The 17,388-nt window shown below is 40.9% G+C and overlaps 1 protein-coding gene across 2 annotated transcripts; it reads right to left on the bottom strand.

Moving 5' to 3' along the window:
- Window positions 1-829: 829 nt before the first annotated feature.
- Window positions 830-17,142, bottom strand: fam171a2b (family with sequence similarity 171 member A2b). 2 transcript variants are annotated; one of them, XM_008298266.1, is made up of 8 exons: window positions 16,956-17,142; window positions 10,061-10,288; window positions 7,931-8,023; window positions 7,350-7,508; window positions 5,966-6,145; window positions 5,645-5,758; window positions 4,827-4,953; window positions 830-4,610 (listed from the first exon to the last, which is right to left on the bottom strand). In XM_008298266.1, exons 1-8 carry the CDS (start codon window positions 17,050-17,052, stop codon window positions 3,128-3,130), a joined length of 2,481 nt encoding a protein of 826 aa, XP_008296488.1. In that variant the 5' UTR covers window positions 17,053-17,142; the 3' UTR covers window positions 830-3,127. The 2 variants fall into 2 exon arrangements, with proteins under 2 accessions (XP_008296488.1, XP_008296486.1); XM_008298264.1 differs by having other exon boundaries at window positions 4,806-4,953.
- Window positions 17,143-17,388: the final 246 nt, after the last annotated feature.

Genomic DNA, 17,388 nt, shown 5'->3' on the forward strand with positions numbered 1-17,388 from the left:
CTTTTAAACTTACACATTTGTGAAGATTTGTTGTATTTCCTTTTTAATTATTGCCATCTGAATTCATTTGTAATCATTCTGGACCCTGGGCCAGACAACACAGGCACTCCTAAAGCGCTGCCCTTTGAATTTAATTAAAATAATCATTGAATGAATCAATACGGCAACAACCATTCGTTGCAACCTTGTACAAAATGTTTTAAAATTAGCTCCACATAACATGAGTATTTATAATCTCCTGTTTTAGGGACGATTTTTGTATAAACCATTGTTTAAAAAATAACCTGAAATACTTTACTTCCAAAAACCTGGTTTTCCTTTTTAAAGTTCCCCACAACTAACTTCAAAGTTAGAAAAAACGCATACCATGTATATTCCGCATTAATTTGTAGTTTGCAAAATCAGAGGTTGTGATTCCATTATGAATCACTATTTAATTGGGTCATTAATTTTGATATTTTTGTTTAAAAGTACTCTGCTCAAGTTCATTTTTTAAAAAAATCTTTGGGAAAATTGATCCTGAAGTAAATAAAAATTGCTAAAATAGCTAAAAAGAAATATTGTAGTCCATAATATACTGAGATTGTAAACTCCCCACAGGCTGCTGAAAGCATCTACATCTATGACTCAAACCTCTCATTGAATCAATATGATGTTTGCACTGGATCAAATAATAAAATGCTGTATTAGCCCATTAGAAGGAAATGTTCTGAAACAGGGTTTGCTGTTATCAGCTGCACGGCATTAGTTTGGCTAAACTGGTTTATTATTTAGGGCCTTAATAGTAAAACAAATTAGATTTTTCAAAATAAAATCCCATACACATGCAGACCGTGGGAACAAATTTATTTCTATGTTGTCTCATGTACAGAAGGAATCAATTTACAGTTTACAAACAACTGACCAGGTTTATGAAGCAAATGATTTACTGCACAGGATGAAGGTCTACAGTTCAGTCCTCCTGACCCTCGTAAATACTATCAAAATCCAACAAAATCGAGCCGCCAACTTCTAAAGTGTCCTCCCAGGGCTTCAGTATTCAGACCGAATACTCTCCGAAACACAAGTTCACAAAATCTAGTGAGAAAAACACATCTCTCATGTAAAACAAAAACAATCAAGGAAAGCCACAATTGCACAACTCATAATAATTCCATATCTGGTCCAAAAAGAAACGTACATTTACAGCAGTGGACACGACAGTTCAGCAGGAATTGTTTCATGGCTGCGGGTTTCTTCAGACTTAACATCACATTTTCAGTTTGCACTGGAGGCTACTGACACAGGCCTATGAACAGCAAGCGAATTGTGAAAACATGTCAGCGTGACTTTTATACAGCCTTCAAGATTTCCCCTCCAATGTTTTCACTTCTGCAGAAAACAGCGACAGAAAAGCCTTCACAGTTGTTGATGCGTCATAGGCAGTGGTGATGCTAGTAACAGAGGGAGCGTGTTGGTCAGTATGTTATTGTTGTAAACATTTACGACCGGAAGTGAATTTTGTTAGAGGTGGATTAAGGGGAGGGGGGGGGGAAAGTCAGTGTATCATCTTCAGTTCATTTGGCAACACAGTTCAATGCATCTGTGAGTCACATTTTGTGCCAAACATTGTCGTCTCAAAAAAGGTTTCATTAAAAACACCCTATTCTACATGTTACATGCACGTCGTATACACATAAAATCTCATATAATTCATCATACCATTTACAAGTTTGGTGAAAAAGAGGATAGATACAAGAAATTAAGATATCCAAGGATGTAATAGCCACAAGAAAAGTAGTCAGTTTTGGCAGGCATGCTCCCCAGAGTGACGCGTGTTGTTGTTACCACAATGCAGTGTGCTTATTAGTGCCTGCCGATGTCAACGGCAAAGTTTAGGTGACGCCTAACTGCATTTTAAAAAGGGACCGACATGCCTATCACTCGATCCTTTGTGAAAGAAGGCACTTGCAGGAGAGAAGTGGTACAGGCCCTGTCTACAAACAGCCCCTGTGGATCTCAGTAGAATATTATATTAAATAAGTAAGTCTTCAAGTAAAGTGGTGTTTTTGCAGAGCCGCATGTGTTCAGACTTACCCGCGTTTCTTGGCGATTAGGGGTGAAACTACACAGGAGCCCGAAGAACTGTAGAGGGGGCTTTTGGTGCCTTCTGTTTATTTCATACATTCATATGCATGCAACCTTTCTATACCAAATGGTCTTTCCAATGTCTGGGCATCTATTTACACAACAGAAATTGCAAAGTCTCTGCTGGCCGAAAAAATTCTCAACAACAGGAGAAAGGCAGAAATGCGTACTTTTGGCAGAATCGAACAGCAGATCACTGCGATAAATCGATGACAAGAAAAGATGACAGAGAGACTTGGAGATGATGCTCGACGTTTCAAATCATTACTATCTGAATAAGTAGTTACAACACATGAACACAGTACAGGAGGAAGAGGAAATCAAGTACATCCCTGAAGGAGCAAAATGCAAGTCGCACGTTGGACTTTATGGTTTGCATTATCCGTTCACAGGGGCTCAAGACAAAATCAGGTGTAGGTTCCGTACTTATTTGGGCTTTCCTTTAAGGAAAACTTTTCCAAGTTACAGTTCAGGGTGACGGTCAAGAAAACACAAGCATCTACCATCAATGTGAGCTTGTGTGTAGAATTAGTCTAGGAAAGGAAATCTATTTCACCTACATACCGATCAATCCCATAAAAAATGTCATCTACTACCAAAGTCTTGGTAAGTATCAATCAATCAGTTATCAAATTATTAGTAAGTGCTCTATTCTTATATTTTGCTCTATAAAATGGCTATTTCCACAGTCAGTATATGCAATGGCTCAGACAATGGTTCAGTGATGTGATAGGTGACAAGGTTCACAATAAACTGGAAGGATTCCAGTCTACAATAGATCAACTCAGAGGAAACCAGTGGGATTAACTGACAGTGAGACCACGAGAGTAATCAGTGCAACAGCACCTCACCAGAAACACAAAGGTCAAACAACAACCTGAAAATGGACCAGTGAAGCAGTGGTTGTGCTTATTGTGATCTCTCTCTCGGTGCAACCGTCATTCGTCTTTCATGTTTGTCTTAAAAGACTGTTAAAGGTCCAGTGTTCAGTTCAAAAAGCTCACTTCCTGGGGTGGAAGACCATCAGAGGCCTGTCCTCGATCTTCTGCCAGGGGCTCTTCTTGTTCTCGTCTTTGTCATCGGGATCGTCTTCGGGACTGGTCATGGAGTCGCGGCGGTTCTCGCTGTTGCTGCTGCGGCTGCTGTTCACACGACTGCGTCCTCTTCTGGGGATGGTGGATCCTCTGGAGGACGGACCTTCATCCAGAAGAGGGGTGAGCGAATTCTCCTCAGGTGAGACTGGGCGTCCCTCACTGCTGCTGGGCTCGCTGTGGTCAGGGTAGGCCAGCTTGGAGTAACTCTTCCCACCACTGCTGCTGACGCTGTGGCCCTTCCGTCCCCCTGTCCCCCAACGCTCATCTTTGCCCTTCCGGTTGACTGCTGCTTTTCGCTCTTGGGCCTCCAGAGGTGGCTCAAGGTTGACGTCTCGTGGAACACTGCTGGAACCTCCAAATCCACCACCACCGCTGAGGTCATTCCCGACATCTATGTAGGAGTGGCGCACATGAGCGTTGGCACGTCCGTCCAGGGAGATGAACCACGCCCGTGGATGCTGTTTAACACCCAGCTCCAGTAGCTTCTTCTCAGTCAGAGCCTGGAGTTCCCCATTCATCTGAGCCATGGTAGAGTCGTTGAAAAGGACGGGGATGGTCACTGGTCCGCCGGAGGAGTCGGATGCCCAGCTCGGCTCCTCAGAGTCGTCGCCTTGGGATCCCCCTTGCTGCTGCTGTTGCTGCTGGCCTTGTTTCTGGGAGTGGTGGTGATGATGCTGCTGCCCTCCCATCTGGGCACCGTCTTTGTCTTGTTCCTTCGGGTCCTTGCCATCTTTGCCAGAAAACTCAGACGGTAGGCGCATGTAGTGGGCTGGGATGACCAGGGTTGGCACCATGCTCCGGTACATGTTCTCCTTCATCTGGTCAATGGAGCTGCAGAAGATGATCTGACCCGGCTGGGTGTTGAGGGAGGTGGGTCTAGCGAGGCTGTCTGCTGCTGCTGCTGAATAGTCTGGAGGCTTGTCAGACTGGCTTGGCACATATCCTTGGAAGCGAGGTGGGGACGGGGGATCGGAAGAGTAGCCTCGATTGTCGTTGGCATTGTGGTGTCTGTGGTATTCAGACTCCTTTCCCTCTTTGGGGCTGTAGCTCCGGTTGTAGTCGTCATGCAGCAAAGGGTTGTCCAAGTTGTTGGTCTCGGTGGCTCGGGTAACCTTCATGGGGAAGCTTTCACCTCGTTGGGAACCTGAATTTTTTCCCTTTGCATGTCGCAGCATGTGGGCAGGAACGTGCTTGGTTAAGTCCTCCCTTGAGCTCTGGTAGTCTCGAGATGGGGACATGTCAGATTTGTCATTGGAGGGGCCTGATTCAACATGGCCTCCACAGATCAGGTTGAGGCGGGAAGTGGATGTACCCTGGTCTCTCTTAGCGCCGTTTAGATTGGATGTGTGGGGCTTGCCTTGCTGTCGACGAGGTTTTAAGCACTTCCGTCTAGAAGGCAAACAGAAACTGAAGGTCAGACATAAAACAAACATCTGTTAACTTCTTGGCAATTAGAAGAAGAGTCTAATCAAATGAGGACCTCAAATCATATCCACATTCATGCAGAACTATTTGCTGGCATTACCAGCAAATTCAACTTTAATTCTGTTATTGTTGCTACTAATAGAAACCTAAAACCGAGACCTGCGCCTACGCTCCCCACACCTGCAGTAGTAGAGCAGCACACAGAGCAGGATGAGCACCAGCAGGGCCAGCGAGCCCAGGATGGAGAGCAGGAACAGGGTGTGGTAGGTGGTGATGTCCCTCAAGCCTGGATGGGACAGACCCAAACCTGCAAGATAATTGAAGGCACAAAGTCAACTCAGATTACCTCCTTCAGTAGATCTGACAGGACTGAAAGGGTAATAGCCAAAGAAGTTCTGAGAATAAACCATCTGGATTTTACTTGATTCGAAATCTGTGAATGTTAGTGCAAGTCAGAAAGGAAGGAAAACTTTGAGAATTTTGGGTTGAACATCCAATCTTGAATCACCTGGACTGACGAAAACCGTACACTCATCACCCAGGATCCATTGCTAAAAGCAATTAAGCATATGATGAACATTTATTAGGTTCTGAACTTCTGGATGAACTGCAGTGAAATTTTTATCTTGCGCCACTTGTGCACGAATTATGGTTTACGACTCATTCTTCTTCCTTTCTAAAAATGTTACACAGAGTATGTGTGATATGTAATATTCATATTTAGCATTTATTTCTTGTCATGTCTTGGTGTGTGGTTGTGCTGTTGGTATATATCATCGTATCTTTACTGCATAATGTTTGTGCTTGACAACACAAAACCATGGTTGGAAGTTGCAGGTTTTTAAAAATAGGACTTTTTGGAAGTGCCTTGATTTAGATCCTGATTGCTGTGATGGAAATGCTGCCTCTCTTTTCTCGCAGGCACAAAAAGGTAGGTCTGCTGGCACAACAGCAAAATAAAAAAGCAGCAGAGTGGAGGGCGAGATGAGTTAAAGTACCTGAAGATGTAGGAAAGGCAGCCAACCAGTATCCCATCTGAGGAACCACAACGTTCCAGACAAACTGTGTGCCGTCCTTTTTGATGTAGCCCGTCCCGTTCCGAACCCACAACCCTGGAGGAACGTAAATAACCATCATTACATGCTGCTTTAGAGCGCAGTCAAAATAAAATGTCACAACAACATTTTGGAAAACACACTTGGAAATTCTAGTAGACACGGGCCAATACAGACTTTCTATTTCAGGAGAAGCCAGCCGTTACATAACCTCGTGTCAGTTCCGCTCTTTCACAGCATCCATGATTTATGTGTTTTACTTACCCGTTTTAGGCTGATACAGCCAAGCAGGTACGCTGGTGGCCATCCTGTTACGGGTGTCGGACGGCAGCGGCACGGAGATGTGGATCGGATCCGAGACCTGGATCGTGCTGCCATCTTTGTCAAAGAGCTGGATGCTGACAACTGCCAGTGCTGTCAAGTCTGTCCACCCTGTTTCTGCGCCTGAACCGAAAAAAATCTGCTTCAACTCCTCTTATCCATGCAGCAATAAGATTTTATGGAACAACATATAACGCTCAGTATTTCAGAATGAGACTTCTGACTGTTATATAGTGTAATCGTTGACAGACATAGTGTCACATTTTGGCAAAAACTACTACATTTTCATGCTAAGGTAGGAATTTAGAGATCACTATTTAGACACTTGAGTGTTTTCTAAAGCTGCAAAAACAGTTATTTTCATTATTAAGTCATCAGCAGACCATTTTTTAATAGTCAATTATCAGATGCTTGGAAAAAATGTATTAAATGAAGTAAAGTGAATAGTACTACTTCCCAGATAATCAGTTTACTTCAAAAAACTGTGGAAAAACTGGTAAATCCTCACATTGCAGAAGTGGGAGCCGTCAAATCTTTACATTTTTGTTTAAAAATGGATAAAAGCGATCGATCAATTCACAAAAAAGTTGGAGATTTTTCTGTAATTAAGTGATCAACTTAGTTTTTTCAGCTCTTGTAGCAACGATATAGTGATTATAGACATTATCTCATACCCATATATTGGTAGGTTTTTACAAAATTCCCCCATAACTCTTAAACATAATCTGTAAACACATTGATATTTGTGTCTGTTTTAAGTATAATTAGCTACAGCAGATGATGGTGGTTTTGCAGAATGAAGGTTATGACGTTTACAGAGGTGTTAATTAAAATCTACGGCTGCAGTTTGTGAAGCTTTTTGAGCTGTTTCGCATTAATCAAAGGGGTGTTATCTATTTTAATCTTTTTATTTTTTTAAGCCACTCTGATATAAATGTGATGGACAAAATAAAAGAAAAATGTGCATTATTTGGCAGCCAACTGTTGACAGAGAATTTCTTCCTCATGTACAATACACACATTAAATATAATGTGCACCACTTGTCCAAAAGTATGTGGACATCCCAGCATTATAGCCATATAGGAATGTTGGACAACTCAAACTATGGAAATCAACCCGCTGCTATAACGCTCTCACGACAATCTTTTGGATGTATTTACCAGACTATGAACTTAAAAAGAGAATTCTAATTCAACCACATGAGCAGGTACGAGGGGCTTGATGTATTTTTTATATGGACCTCGCTTTTAGCACGAGGCTTTTTTGTATTTTCATGTTGAAACAGAAACACACACTTCTAACTGAACACTGATTTCTGAGACGGACCTGAGCTGTTGGTCTCTTGGCCCAGCAGAAAGGGGAAACCACCGATTTCATACTGACTCCTGGCGGTGGTCAGCGCAGCCGACAGCGCCGTGTAGTTGGAGCTGGGCGGCAGCTGAATGGACTTCCTCTGGAGCTGCACCAGCGGCTGGTTACGAGCTCCTGAAAAAGAAAACACTCCCAGTCTGTCATATCAACGCCGCAAACACCTCACGAAGGTGTAAAAAAAACGCTGCTATTTTAGTGCGTTAGAGGTAAGAGGAGGCGGCTGTTACTGAGCTGTGTTTGGAAAAACTGTAACAAGGTGCTGTTGCTATGGTTTTAGCAGCGGCAAATAACACGGGGTCATTGAAATGGTAAGCAGCTGGAAGGCCTGAACATGCAGGAGAGCGGTGAGAAGCTATCATCACGTTCTGCTGGAGACAAACTAATTTAAGACGTGATAAGAGAAGAACTGTTAAAAAAAAAAAACAGGACACTCATTATCTAATGGATCTAAACTTTTGCACTAATAATCTTAAATTCAAGCAGTGAACATGTAGATATAAAACATCCAGAAAAAAAAAATCACAGGTTGTCCTCACCTGGTGACCCAGACAGCACCTGCAGGACGTCATCGTACAGAATAAGAGTTCCAGGTCTCTGAGCGAGAAGGTACAAGCTGACTGATGCGTACACTGAAAGAGGAGAAGATTTCAACAACATCAGCAGGTTTTACAGGTGCAGCACCGACTCGGCTGAGATTCTTTTAACACTCAAATACCTCTGCCTGAAAGAAGAGATTCATTCAGTCAGTAATAACTCCTCAAACTAAAAACCTTGAGCTCTAGGTATCAGAAATACTTGGGATCATTTCAAAATACAATTTGTCTCCTTTTTTTTAAGGTCACAGTGAGATCTGAGTAAAAAGCAGCTGTACAGCATGTCACTGAATTTGAATTGCTCCACTGATACATCTATTTTACCCACAGTAGTACCAGACAGTCTCGCCGGTTTAGACTTTCAGAGAGCCGAGTGTGCAACCTTTCGCAATTTTGTCAACACAGCAGCATCAGGTTGCATTTTAATAACTAATATGCCTGATTCTTTTACCAGGAGAGCCACGCGGAGAGACAATAATATTGTAATTCAATACCGGTTTCAGGATCACAATAAGCTGGAAAACCACAAAAGGGCAACAAGACCTGTGACTATTTATTATTATGTCATATTTTTCAGTATTTCCCAGCAGGCTACGGCAATAATTCTAGAAATTTCATAATGTTGATGCAACCTTGAACCTGATTTGTGTCAGAAAATTGATACGGGAAACAATATGGGCCTCGAAAAACTGAATTTGAGTCATTTATATTTGAATAATTGTAAAAAATAATTATTTAAATTGCCAAATTGAAACAAAACTGTACTTTAAAAAATAGAACCTGAATGAATGAATGACATTAATATGAATAATGTTAATAAAAATTGCAATTTTATTCACATAATTTGAAACTGAATTTGGTTGCTGTACATTTTCATGAACTATACTCTTGAAATTTTATATTATTAATCTGGATCCTGATTAGTGCCAGAAAAATCATGTGGGCAGCAATATGTGCCACTCGAAAGTGAATTTGAATCATTTATATTTGAATTCGAACTGCTAAATGTGACGAATTTTACTAAAAAAATAAAATAAAATAAAATAAAAAAAGAAGATTTTGAATCACATAATTTGAAACTGAATTTGAAAGACTTGACTTAAAAGTAGTTGTTGTAAAATTGTTTGAATTGTACTCTAGAAATGTCATAAAATAATGAATTTTAAATCATTTATATTTGAACTGCTAAATTTGAATAATTGTACAAAAAAACTGAATTTGAATCGAATAATTTGAAACTGAATTTGTGAGATTGAATTTGAATTCAGTTGGTGTAAGACTGTATGAACTGTACATGCAGTTTTGTCAGCAGCGAAGAAATAAACCAGTATAAGATGGAAACTGTCAGACTAACTAAATATTTTTCTTTCTGTATGTGTCTTTTTTCCCTACAGGAACAGTGTCAAGAGAGCATCGTGAATGAATGCGTCTGATGAACTGATCACAACCCTGAACTGATCATTTTCTTTGTTTATTTTGATGAAAAAGTCCACTTGTTCTACATAAATGAGTGTTTCAGGGAGATGGTTTTGGTGTTAATCCCTTAAAAAAAATGCTAAACTTTGATTTTGAATAATGAAAATAGATGAATTAACCACCTAAAATGTACTTTCCACTCATACTGACAGTTGCTCTTCATGAGGTGATGAGCCTCCCTGAGTGTTTGCTGCAGAACTGATGGTGTTGACAGAAACAAAAAATGATTCAACAGCATTTCTGTTGGACACCTCTTGACAGCCCGCGATCATACACAAAAACATTTTATAACCGACATCCCTGGCAACAGCAGGCAAAAGGAAAATATCTACAACTTAATGTAATACTTTGTCAGAGCGTCTAAGGCAGGGGTGTCGAAATCCGGTCCTCGAGGGCCGCAATCCTGCATGTTTTAGATGTTTCAGGATCATTATCAGGCTTCTGCAGAGCTTGATAATGATCCTGATCATGTGAATCAGGTGTGTTGGAAGAGGGACACATCTAAAACATGCAGGATTGTGGCCCTCGAGGACCGGAGTTTGACACCCCTGGTCTAAGGTCTTCTACAGAGTGACAGAATCAGAAAAGGGGACGTACGGGGGATGCGGCTGGAGTGCCAGGGCACCGAGTTGGTGACGTAGTCCTGTTTGGAGGCCGTGATGATGACCCATGTTCCCACCTGGTACTGGAAGTTGACTCTCACGACGCCATCGCCGCCGGCCCGGCTGGACGCCAGGAGGGTCTGGTTGCCGTGGACTTCCACCTGAGCGTCGGCCAGCGGCGACAGGTCGCTGTTGTCGAACACCTGGACTTTTATTTGCACCTCTGAAAGAAGAAAAACAGAGATTGAGCCAAACTGCCTGGTGTCCATCCATCCATTATCTATACACCGCTTAATCCTCACTAGGGTCGTGGGGGGGCTGGAGTCTATCCCAGCTGACTCAGGGTGAAGGCAGGGGACACCCTGGACAGGTCACCAGTCTATCACAGGGCCACACTTAGAGACAGACAACCAAGCACACTCACATTCACACCTACGGACAATTTAGAATCACCAATTAACCTCAGCATGCTTTTGGACTGTGTGGGAGGAAGCTGGAGAACCCGGAAAGAACCCACGCTGCACGGGGAGAACATGCAAACTCCACGCGACCTTCTAGCTGCGAGGCAACCCGGGACGCGAACCGGCAACCTTCTTGCTGCGAGGCAACAGTGCTAACCAACAGCGCCACCTTGCAGCCCCTGCCTGATGTCACCTCTTTAAATATGGGGTTTCTCTCCTCATATCAAAATATTTTCATGTTCTGATCAGACAAAACAAGTCTGTGGCGATTCTTAAAATAATCCAAAAAGTAAAAAAAAAAGTTTATTTGCAGTTCTTGCTTTGGATTCTGCACAAAGCAGAAAAAAAGGCTAAAAAAAATCATTGATTGGATATTTTTCTTATGTTCTTGATTGGTGCGTTATTGTTAGAATCTGAATATCCATGTATCTTTTTCTACTGATATTTCTTAAATGTTTGTATGATTCCTTTTGCTGTAAAGGCTTATCGTATCAGTGAATTCTGCAAAGCGCTCCAAAAACCCCCAAAATATTGAATCTACAATGATACAAAACAGATCTATCAAGGCTCAAGCCCTCAGAATCACACATCTCAGAAAGCTCTGATGTATCCGGTTTGGTGGACGGATGGATGGAAAAACAGCCGATTCCCCAAACGGAGACAGAACAACAGCAACAACAACAACAAAAAATGGTCACAGAAATGGTGACGGAGCAGCAGAGACGCAGCTGCGCAGCTCGTTTTAAGTCTATTTACAGAAAGCAGAAATTCCCTCCAGAACACAAAGGAACAGTGTGTTTGAGACCAATGATTCACGCTCATATCTGCCTTTAACTTCCTAGAAAAGGATTGGGTACGGGCCTGCAGATTCAGTGACAGCTTAATGAGTACACTGGGACACGGTGACAGTCTTAATTAGTGGATGTCAAATTAATTAATCCCAGAGCATTCTCGCTCTGTCTGCAGCAGGTCAAGTGAAAAGGCAAACACAACGAGGGGTAAATATTTGATTTGGGTTAAACGGAGCGATTCATTTAAGGAACTTCTTCGAGAAATCAACTCAAGTAACTGTAATAACTTTTTTTTTTACATGTCGCCTGATGTTTCAGACTCCTTCACATTGCTTCACTTGCATAAATGCATTTGCAATGTTTTCACGCTGGATCTTTATCAAGCAAATGGTTTGTTACAAAGAAAAGAAAGTGACTGAAACCCAGTGGTAAAGTTAAAAAAATCCCCAAGTATCAACAAGCTGTTTGCATTAAATGGGTAAGATGTAAATGCTTAAAATACACCAAGGACCGAGCTGCATTTTGACAAAAACAACTTCAAAATCGTGTAAAAGCGATGTGTAGATGAAGCTAGAATGAGTTCCTGCAGCATAAACAGAGAGTTCCAGCCACTTCATGTTAAAGATGGCTTCTCTTTTTAGCAAACTAATTAAGTTCGAACGCCAAAATGTTGCAAATAAATATGTGCAGGAGTCTGTTGGAAGCTTCCGTATATGCTCATCTCTCTCCTATGCAGCTGTCTCATGAAAGAAATGTGCAAAAAGTTTATTTTTATTGACACTGAGTTGCTAAAAACCCATCTAGCCTGTTGTTTTAAACACTTTAAAAACACCCCGACTCTGGTTTGAGTTAGACTTTGAGTTAAACTATCTCCATGAACAAAAGCGAGAATCTCCCTTCAAACTTAAATTACAGAAAATGTTGTCAGATAATTTGCAATATTGGAGCAGAACACAATAAAAAAAAAAAAAGCTATCTTTTGCATTCTGTCTTATAAAATATATGACTTCTTGGCCTTGTATAGTTCAGTTAAACTGCAGTTTTTAAAGTAATTACATTCCAGAGTGCCTCAGTTTATCAAGTCACCCCTGGCTGTCTGACAAGGACGACATCATCATACAGCAGCGTGATGACCTCGTCCAAAATGACCTAATAACTGAAACCGGAAACGACATCACATACAGGGTAGGACAGAAGTTATACTAAAGTAATACAGCAAATAATCCAAGATTTAAAAAGAAGACATTTAGGGTACAGTGAAGTTTAGAGGAAGCAGATCCCATAATCTGGGGTTTCAGGTGGAGGTAAACACAAACTAAAAGCTCAGTTAACTATGGTTTAAGAGTTATTTTAGCCTGTATTTTTATATATTTTAGCTAATGGCACTGTTAGAAGCAGCCGAATTGTCTATTAGCAGCTCCTGTGTGTAATGTATGCATACTTCTGCTCATAATTATCACTGGGCTGGTTGGATACTGAAGAAAACTAAAAACGTAAGAATTCTTAGGCAAGTTCTGAACTGACAGGGAGCTTGTTTTTATCTATTATCATTTAATTGATTTTTTTTAAACAAATTGTGTTGATTTTATTCTCTTTTACTCTTTATTTGTTGACTATTACGACTAATATTAGTAGTTTTAGCCTTTTTTATTCCACTTGTTCTTTTCTTTTACTTGATTGTGGCATTTTTAAAAAAGTATTATTTTTATTTCATTGGGTGTTATTATATTGCTTTATTTTGAAAATCTTTTTACCATGTTTAACTCTGTTTTTCCTCAATGATATTTCTGAGTATCCTTTTTTTGTTGTTGCCCTATCTCTATTTGGAAACCTCTGTTTTTAAAATGCTTTGTATAAATAAATTTATTTTATTAGAATTATTGTTTTTTAAATGTTTTTAAGTCGATTTAATAAATGTTTATGTTAAAAGGGGCGTCACAGACAATGACACTGATTGTAAAAACTTGTATTTTATGCCTGTGTGTTCAGATTTTAATGCTTAAAGTCATAAAATGTGCAGCCTCCATGTGACGGTCACTGATGCTGCTGCTGCTGGTGGTTAAATCGTTTCCCGTAGATCTGGATTATCATCACGATGACGAAGACGTCCGCAGTCATCAGACACACCCATCACAAATCCACCCTCTCTGCCTCCTCCATCCTCATGTTTTCAAGCCCCCCGGAACATTTTGTTTCTCATCTTTGCCTCTTGGACGCCGTGGATGTGGGTCACGGCGGGGATGTTTCCATGGATACGCTCTGACTCTCCAAAAGCTGCCCTGTTGTGCTTCTCCGTCCTCTAAAAAAGCCCCTCGGCCACGACAAAACCCCTCGATGCAGAACTCCTCCGAGCTAATGGCTGCGTTCAGATAATAAGCAGCATGTATGCATGTATATATATGTGTGTGTGTCTGCGCTCATTGTGTGTCTATAAACGCTGTCAGCCATTAACATAATTGCAGCAATAAAGGCTCCCTTGTGTGTGCGTGAGGAGAGGATTTCCTCAGTCTGGGCTCCACACTTGAAACACTGAGGCTTGAAGCAGCTCCATTGACACAAACACTGAGAGTCACTGTGTCACAGCGAGAGTCTGGGAAATTTTCACTCCCTCAAAGTGCTTCAGTATTGATTTAGTGCAGTTTAACCCCATAAAAACTCGCTATTAGGTCGGGATAAAGCCTTATGACTTAAGTATGTATCAAAGTCAGAGGTAGGAGGCTGATGTTTTAGCAGAATTTGCTCATTTATGTGTATATTTTGTGCTTGTTTCCTATAAAAATTGCTAGAAATTAGTGGAAAAACTTCCAAAAGCTAAAAGCAACCTATAAGAACTTCACTTTATTATCATAAAAGGGCTGGAAGTTGTGAATTCTTTGTCCTCGCAGGCAAAATTTGCATTTTTTTTGCTTTTTTTAAAATCAGTAATGGAATCACAACACCTTGCAAATGATTGTAGAAGTGCTGCGCTGCTCCAAAAACACACCTGAAGTGTCAATTAATCAACGATTTTATCACTTGAACAGCAGCACATGAGCAAAATCTATAAAGAGTGAAACTAAATTAGGTTCTAAAAGGCAAAACTGCCCTAAAAGAGGAGCTTGAAGTAGTTTTCAAGTCTTTTACTTGAGTGTAAATTTAAATATTTAGTCATGAGTGAAGGTAAAAGTGTAATATTAACAGTGCAATCAGCAAAATAAGGGAAAAGTTAAGGTGCTTGTTCAGCAGGAAAAGCAGAATATATGAGGCAGGATAGGTAAACATGCATGCAGACTTCATAGGAACTTTTACATGCTGTTAAACTACAACAATCCATCATAACTTATGAGATGATCACATGGTTTATTTGAGAAATCTGATTCTGCAGAGTAGCTACAGATTAAAAACAGCTACAAGAAACTAAATGTACTATCTTCAAAGGGCTGGAAGTTGTGGATATTTGGCTTTAATGGTTTGAAAACTGAATATTAAAATACTTGCAGATTGATATTTGATGTCAATACTTTTGCTCATTATTTCTCTTCACCTCACACTGCAATATGTGCACTTTCCTTCCAACAGAAATGGATTCACGACGTCTTGCAGGTCAGTAGAAGTGCTGCGCCGTCTAAAAAACACACCTGAGTTATCAATTAATGAATGATTTTCTCGCTTAAGCAGCAGCTCAGGAGCAAAATCTATAGAGAACAGAACTAAATTAGGTTCTGACAGACAAAACCGCTCCAACAGAAGTGGTCACGGCAGCAGCAAGATGCTTCATCTGAACGTAAATAGGAACATTTTCTCAGAGAAATTCAGTTTATTATCATAAAAATTGCTGGAATGTGTGAATTTCTGGCCACGCTGGTTATAAAACCGTGACAACATTCCTGCAGATTGATTTAATGCCAAATGACTTAAAGACTAACAAGTAAATTGAGCTTAAATGGACCAAACTGCTCTAAAAAAAAGTGGTGAAAGTAGAATTCAGATCATTTACTGGAGTACAAACAGCAACGTTTCACCCTACAAATGGCTTCATTGCTTATTAAACCTCAGCATTGACACACTTGCACATTGGTTGTATTCTATTGCCTCAAAACATACATGTTTTAGCTGCTTATGGTCCTAATAGTTCACATTTATTTTAAAAATTGAAGCTGCTGTCCTTTAGTATTTTACTTTAGGTCAACTCAGGTTGTTTTAAAAATGTGTCATACAAATAAATTTGACTTGATAATGACTTAAAAATGTGACTAAATGAAGTTCTAGCAGGTAAAACTGCTTTTAAAATAAGTGATTGAAGTAGATTTTGTACCCAAGTAAAAGTAGAAACACCACAATAGAGAAAAATAAGTATTATTATTATCAAAAATGTACTAAAAATACTGAATATGCAGAAATTTGAAGTGGATAAAGTGAAAAATGGCAAAAACTGATTAATTTTCTGGAAATTCTTTGAACCGATTCCATGTTTTGTTTGTAGAATCGGATTCTGCAGCGTCAATTATCTTAAAAATGTGCTATAGCAATATATTTTAACTTAAAAACTGAAACAAAATGAGGTTCTAAGAGGAAAAACTGCTTTAAAGGAAGTGACACAAGCCGTATTCAGGTTCTCAACTAGCAAAACCAACAACGACACATAACAAAATGTGATGTTTTATGTGCCGATTACATGTTTTTGTTTCTGATTCTGCAGATTTTAAATGTCCAATTTGATCAATCTGCATTAATTTGATTAGAAAATTGAAAGTAAGTTCTAATCAGATTCTGTACTGAGGCAAATGACAGACATCTGTGAACAAAATGTGCTCCGTATACAGCAACAGAAAGTCCAAAGGATGCACAATGTGGAAAACTGATGATTTTTAGGGACTTTTTGTTCAAAATATAGCAATGAACTATATTTTATGAGCTGATCACATGTTGTTGTAAAATGTGACTCTGCAGAGTGAACGGTGCTCTCACATGAGTATAAATCAGCTAAAAAAAAAAAAGAAAGCAACATTTCCTTTTTAAAAGTAGTGCAGCTGCAGGGAAATGAGAGCCAGTGAGTACTTGAGTAAATGCGTCCAGTTACATTCCTGCAGTGAGTCTGTGAGCATCCATGCATCTCACATCACACTCAGGCATCCATAATGCAACATAATTACATAATGCCCTTCAAAATGCACAGCACAACATCAACACAGGACGATCTCAGGCTGCATCACTGTTACACTGGGTGTTTTTTTTTATTCTGCACACAAATGGTTGATTAAAGAAAACGCTGGTGACACATTTGCAGGACTTGAGGCCTCCAGCAACAATGACAGCCGAGGAGGCCTGGCAGCGCACACAGCAGCAGCAGCAGCAGATCTGGGCCTGCAACAAAAAAAAAGCTGCTTCTCAGCACATCTGTACAGGATCTGATCACCTCCCAGACACCGGTGTGGCCTCCCAGCGACACCACACCACCAATATTAAACCATCCGGAGACGACCGAGCAGCAGCAGCTCGTCGGAGCTCCATCTGCTCTGAGGGATGGAGGCTTTCAGGGCGCAGCACTGCAGAGATCGACGGTTGGTTTTTGTCTTTTTTTTTGTCGACAAAAGCCATAAAACAGCCAACCACTCCCATCTCCTCATTGTGCTGCATCCCCCTCCTCGTCTGTACTCACCGAAGGCTCCCTGGTCTGGCAGAGATTTGCAGAGCGCCTCCCAAACCGCGCACACCGACAGCAGCAGCAGCAAACGGGGGATGCGGTTGTCGGGCATCGTCGCGGCTACATCTCTAGTCCAGGATCGAGTCCATGTCGCTCCTCCGGCCGTCCGTCCGTCAGCGTCTCCGTCGGGTGTCAGGCTTTGAATGGAGCCGAGGCGCAGCCGACGGTTCGGGCTTCGCCTTGTTTTTATTGTCTGAGCCGAGGAGCGCTGCGGCGCCCTCTGCCGGTCAGCGGCGGGACAACCGGAGGAGGAAGAGTTCCTGTATAAAGTCATTAATGAGGATAAACACAGGAATCAAAGCTGTGAAAACACCTGAAAACACCTGATTTACTCTGTTTCTGTCTGCCTGGTTTAATCTATCATCATTTTTATTTTTTTTTTAGAATT

This window comes from Stegastes partitus, unplaced genomic scaffold (genome assembly GCF_000690725.1).
Source record: "Stegastes partitus isolate 25-593 unplaced genomic scaffold, Stegastes_partitus-1.0.2 Scaffold1300, whole genome shotgun sequence".
Taxonomy (NCBI): domain Eukaryota; kingdom Metazoa; phylum Chordata; class Actinopteri; family Pomacentridae; genus Stegastes; species Stegastes partitus.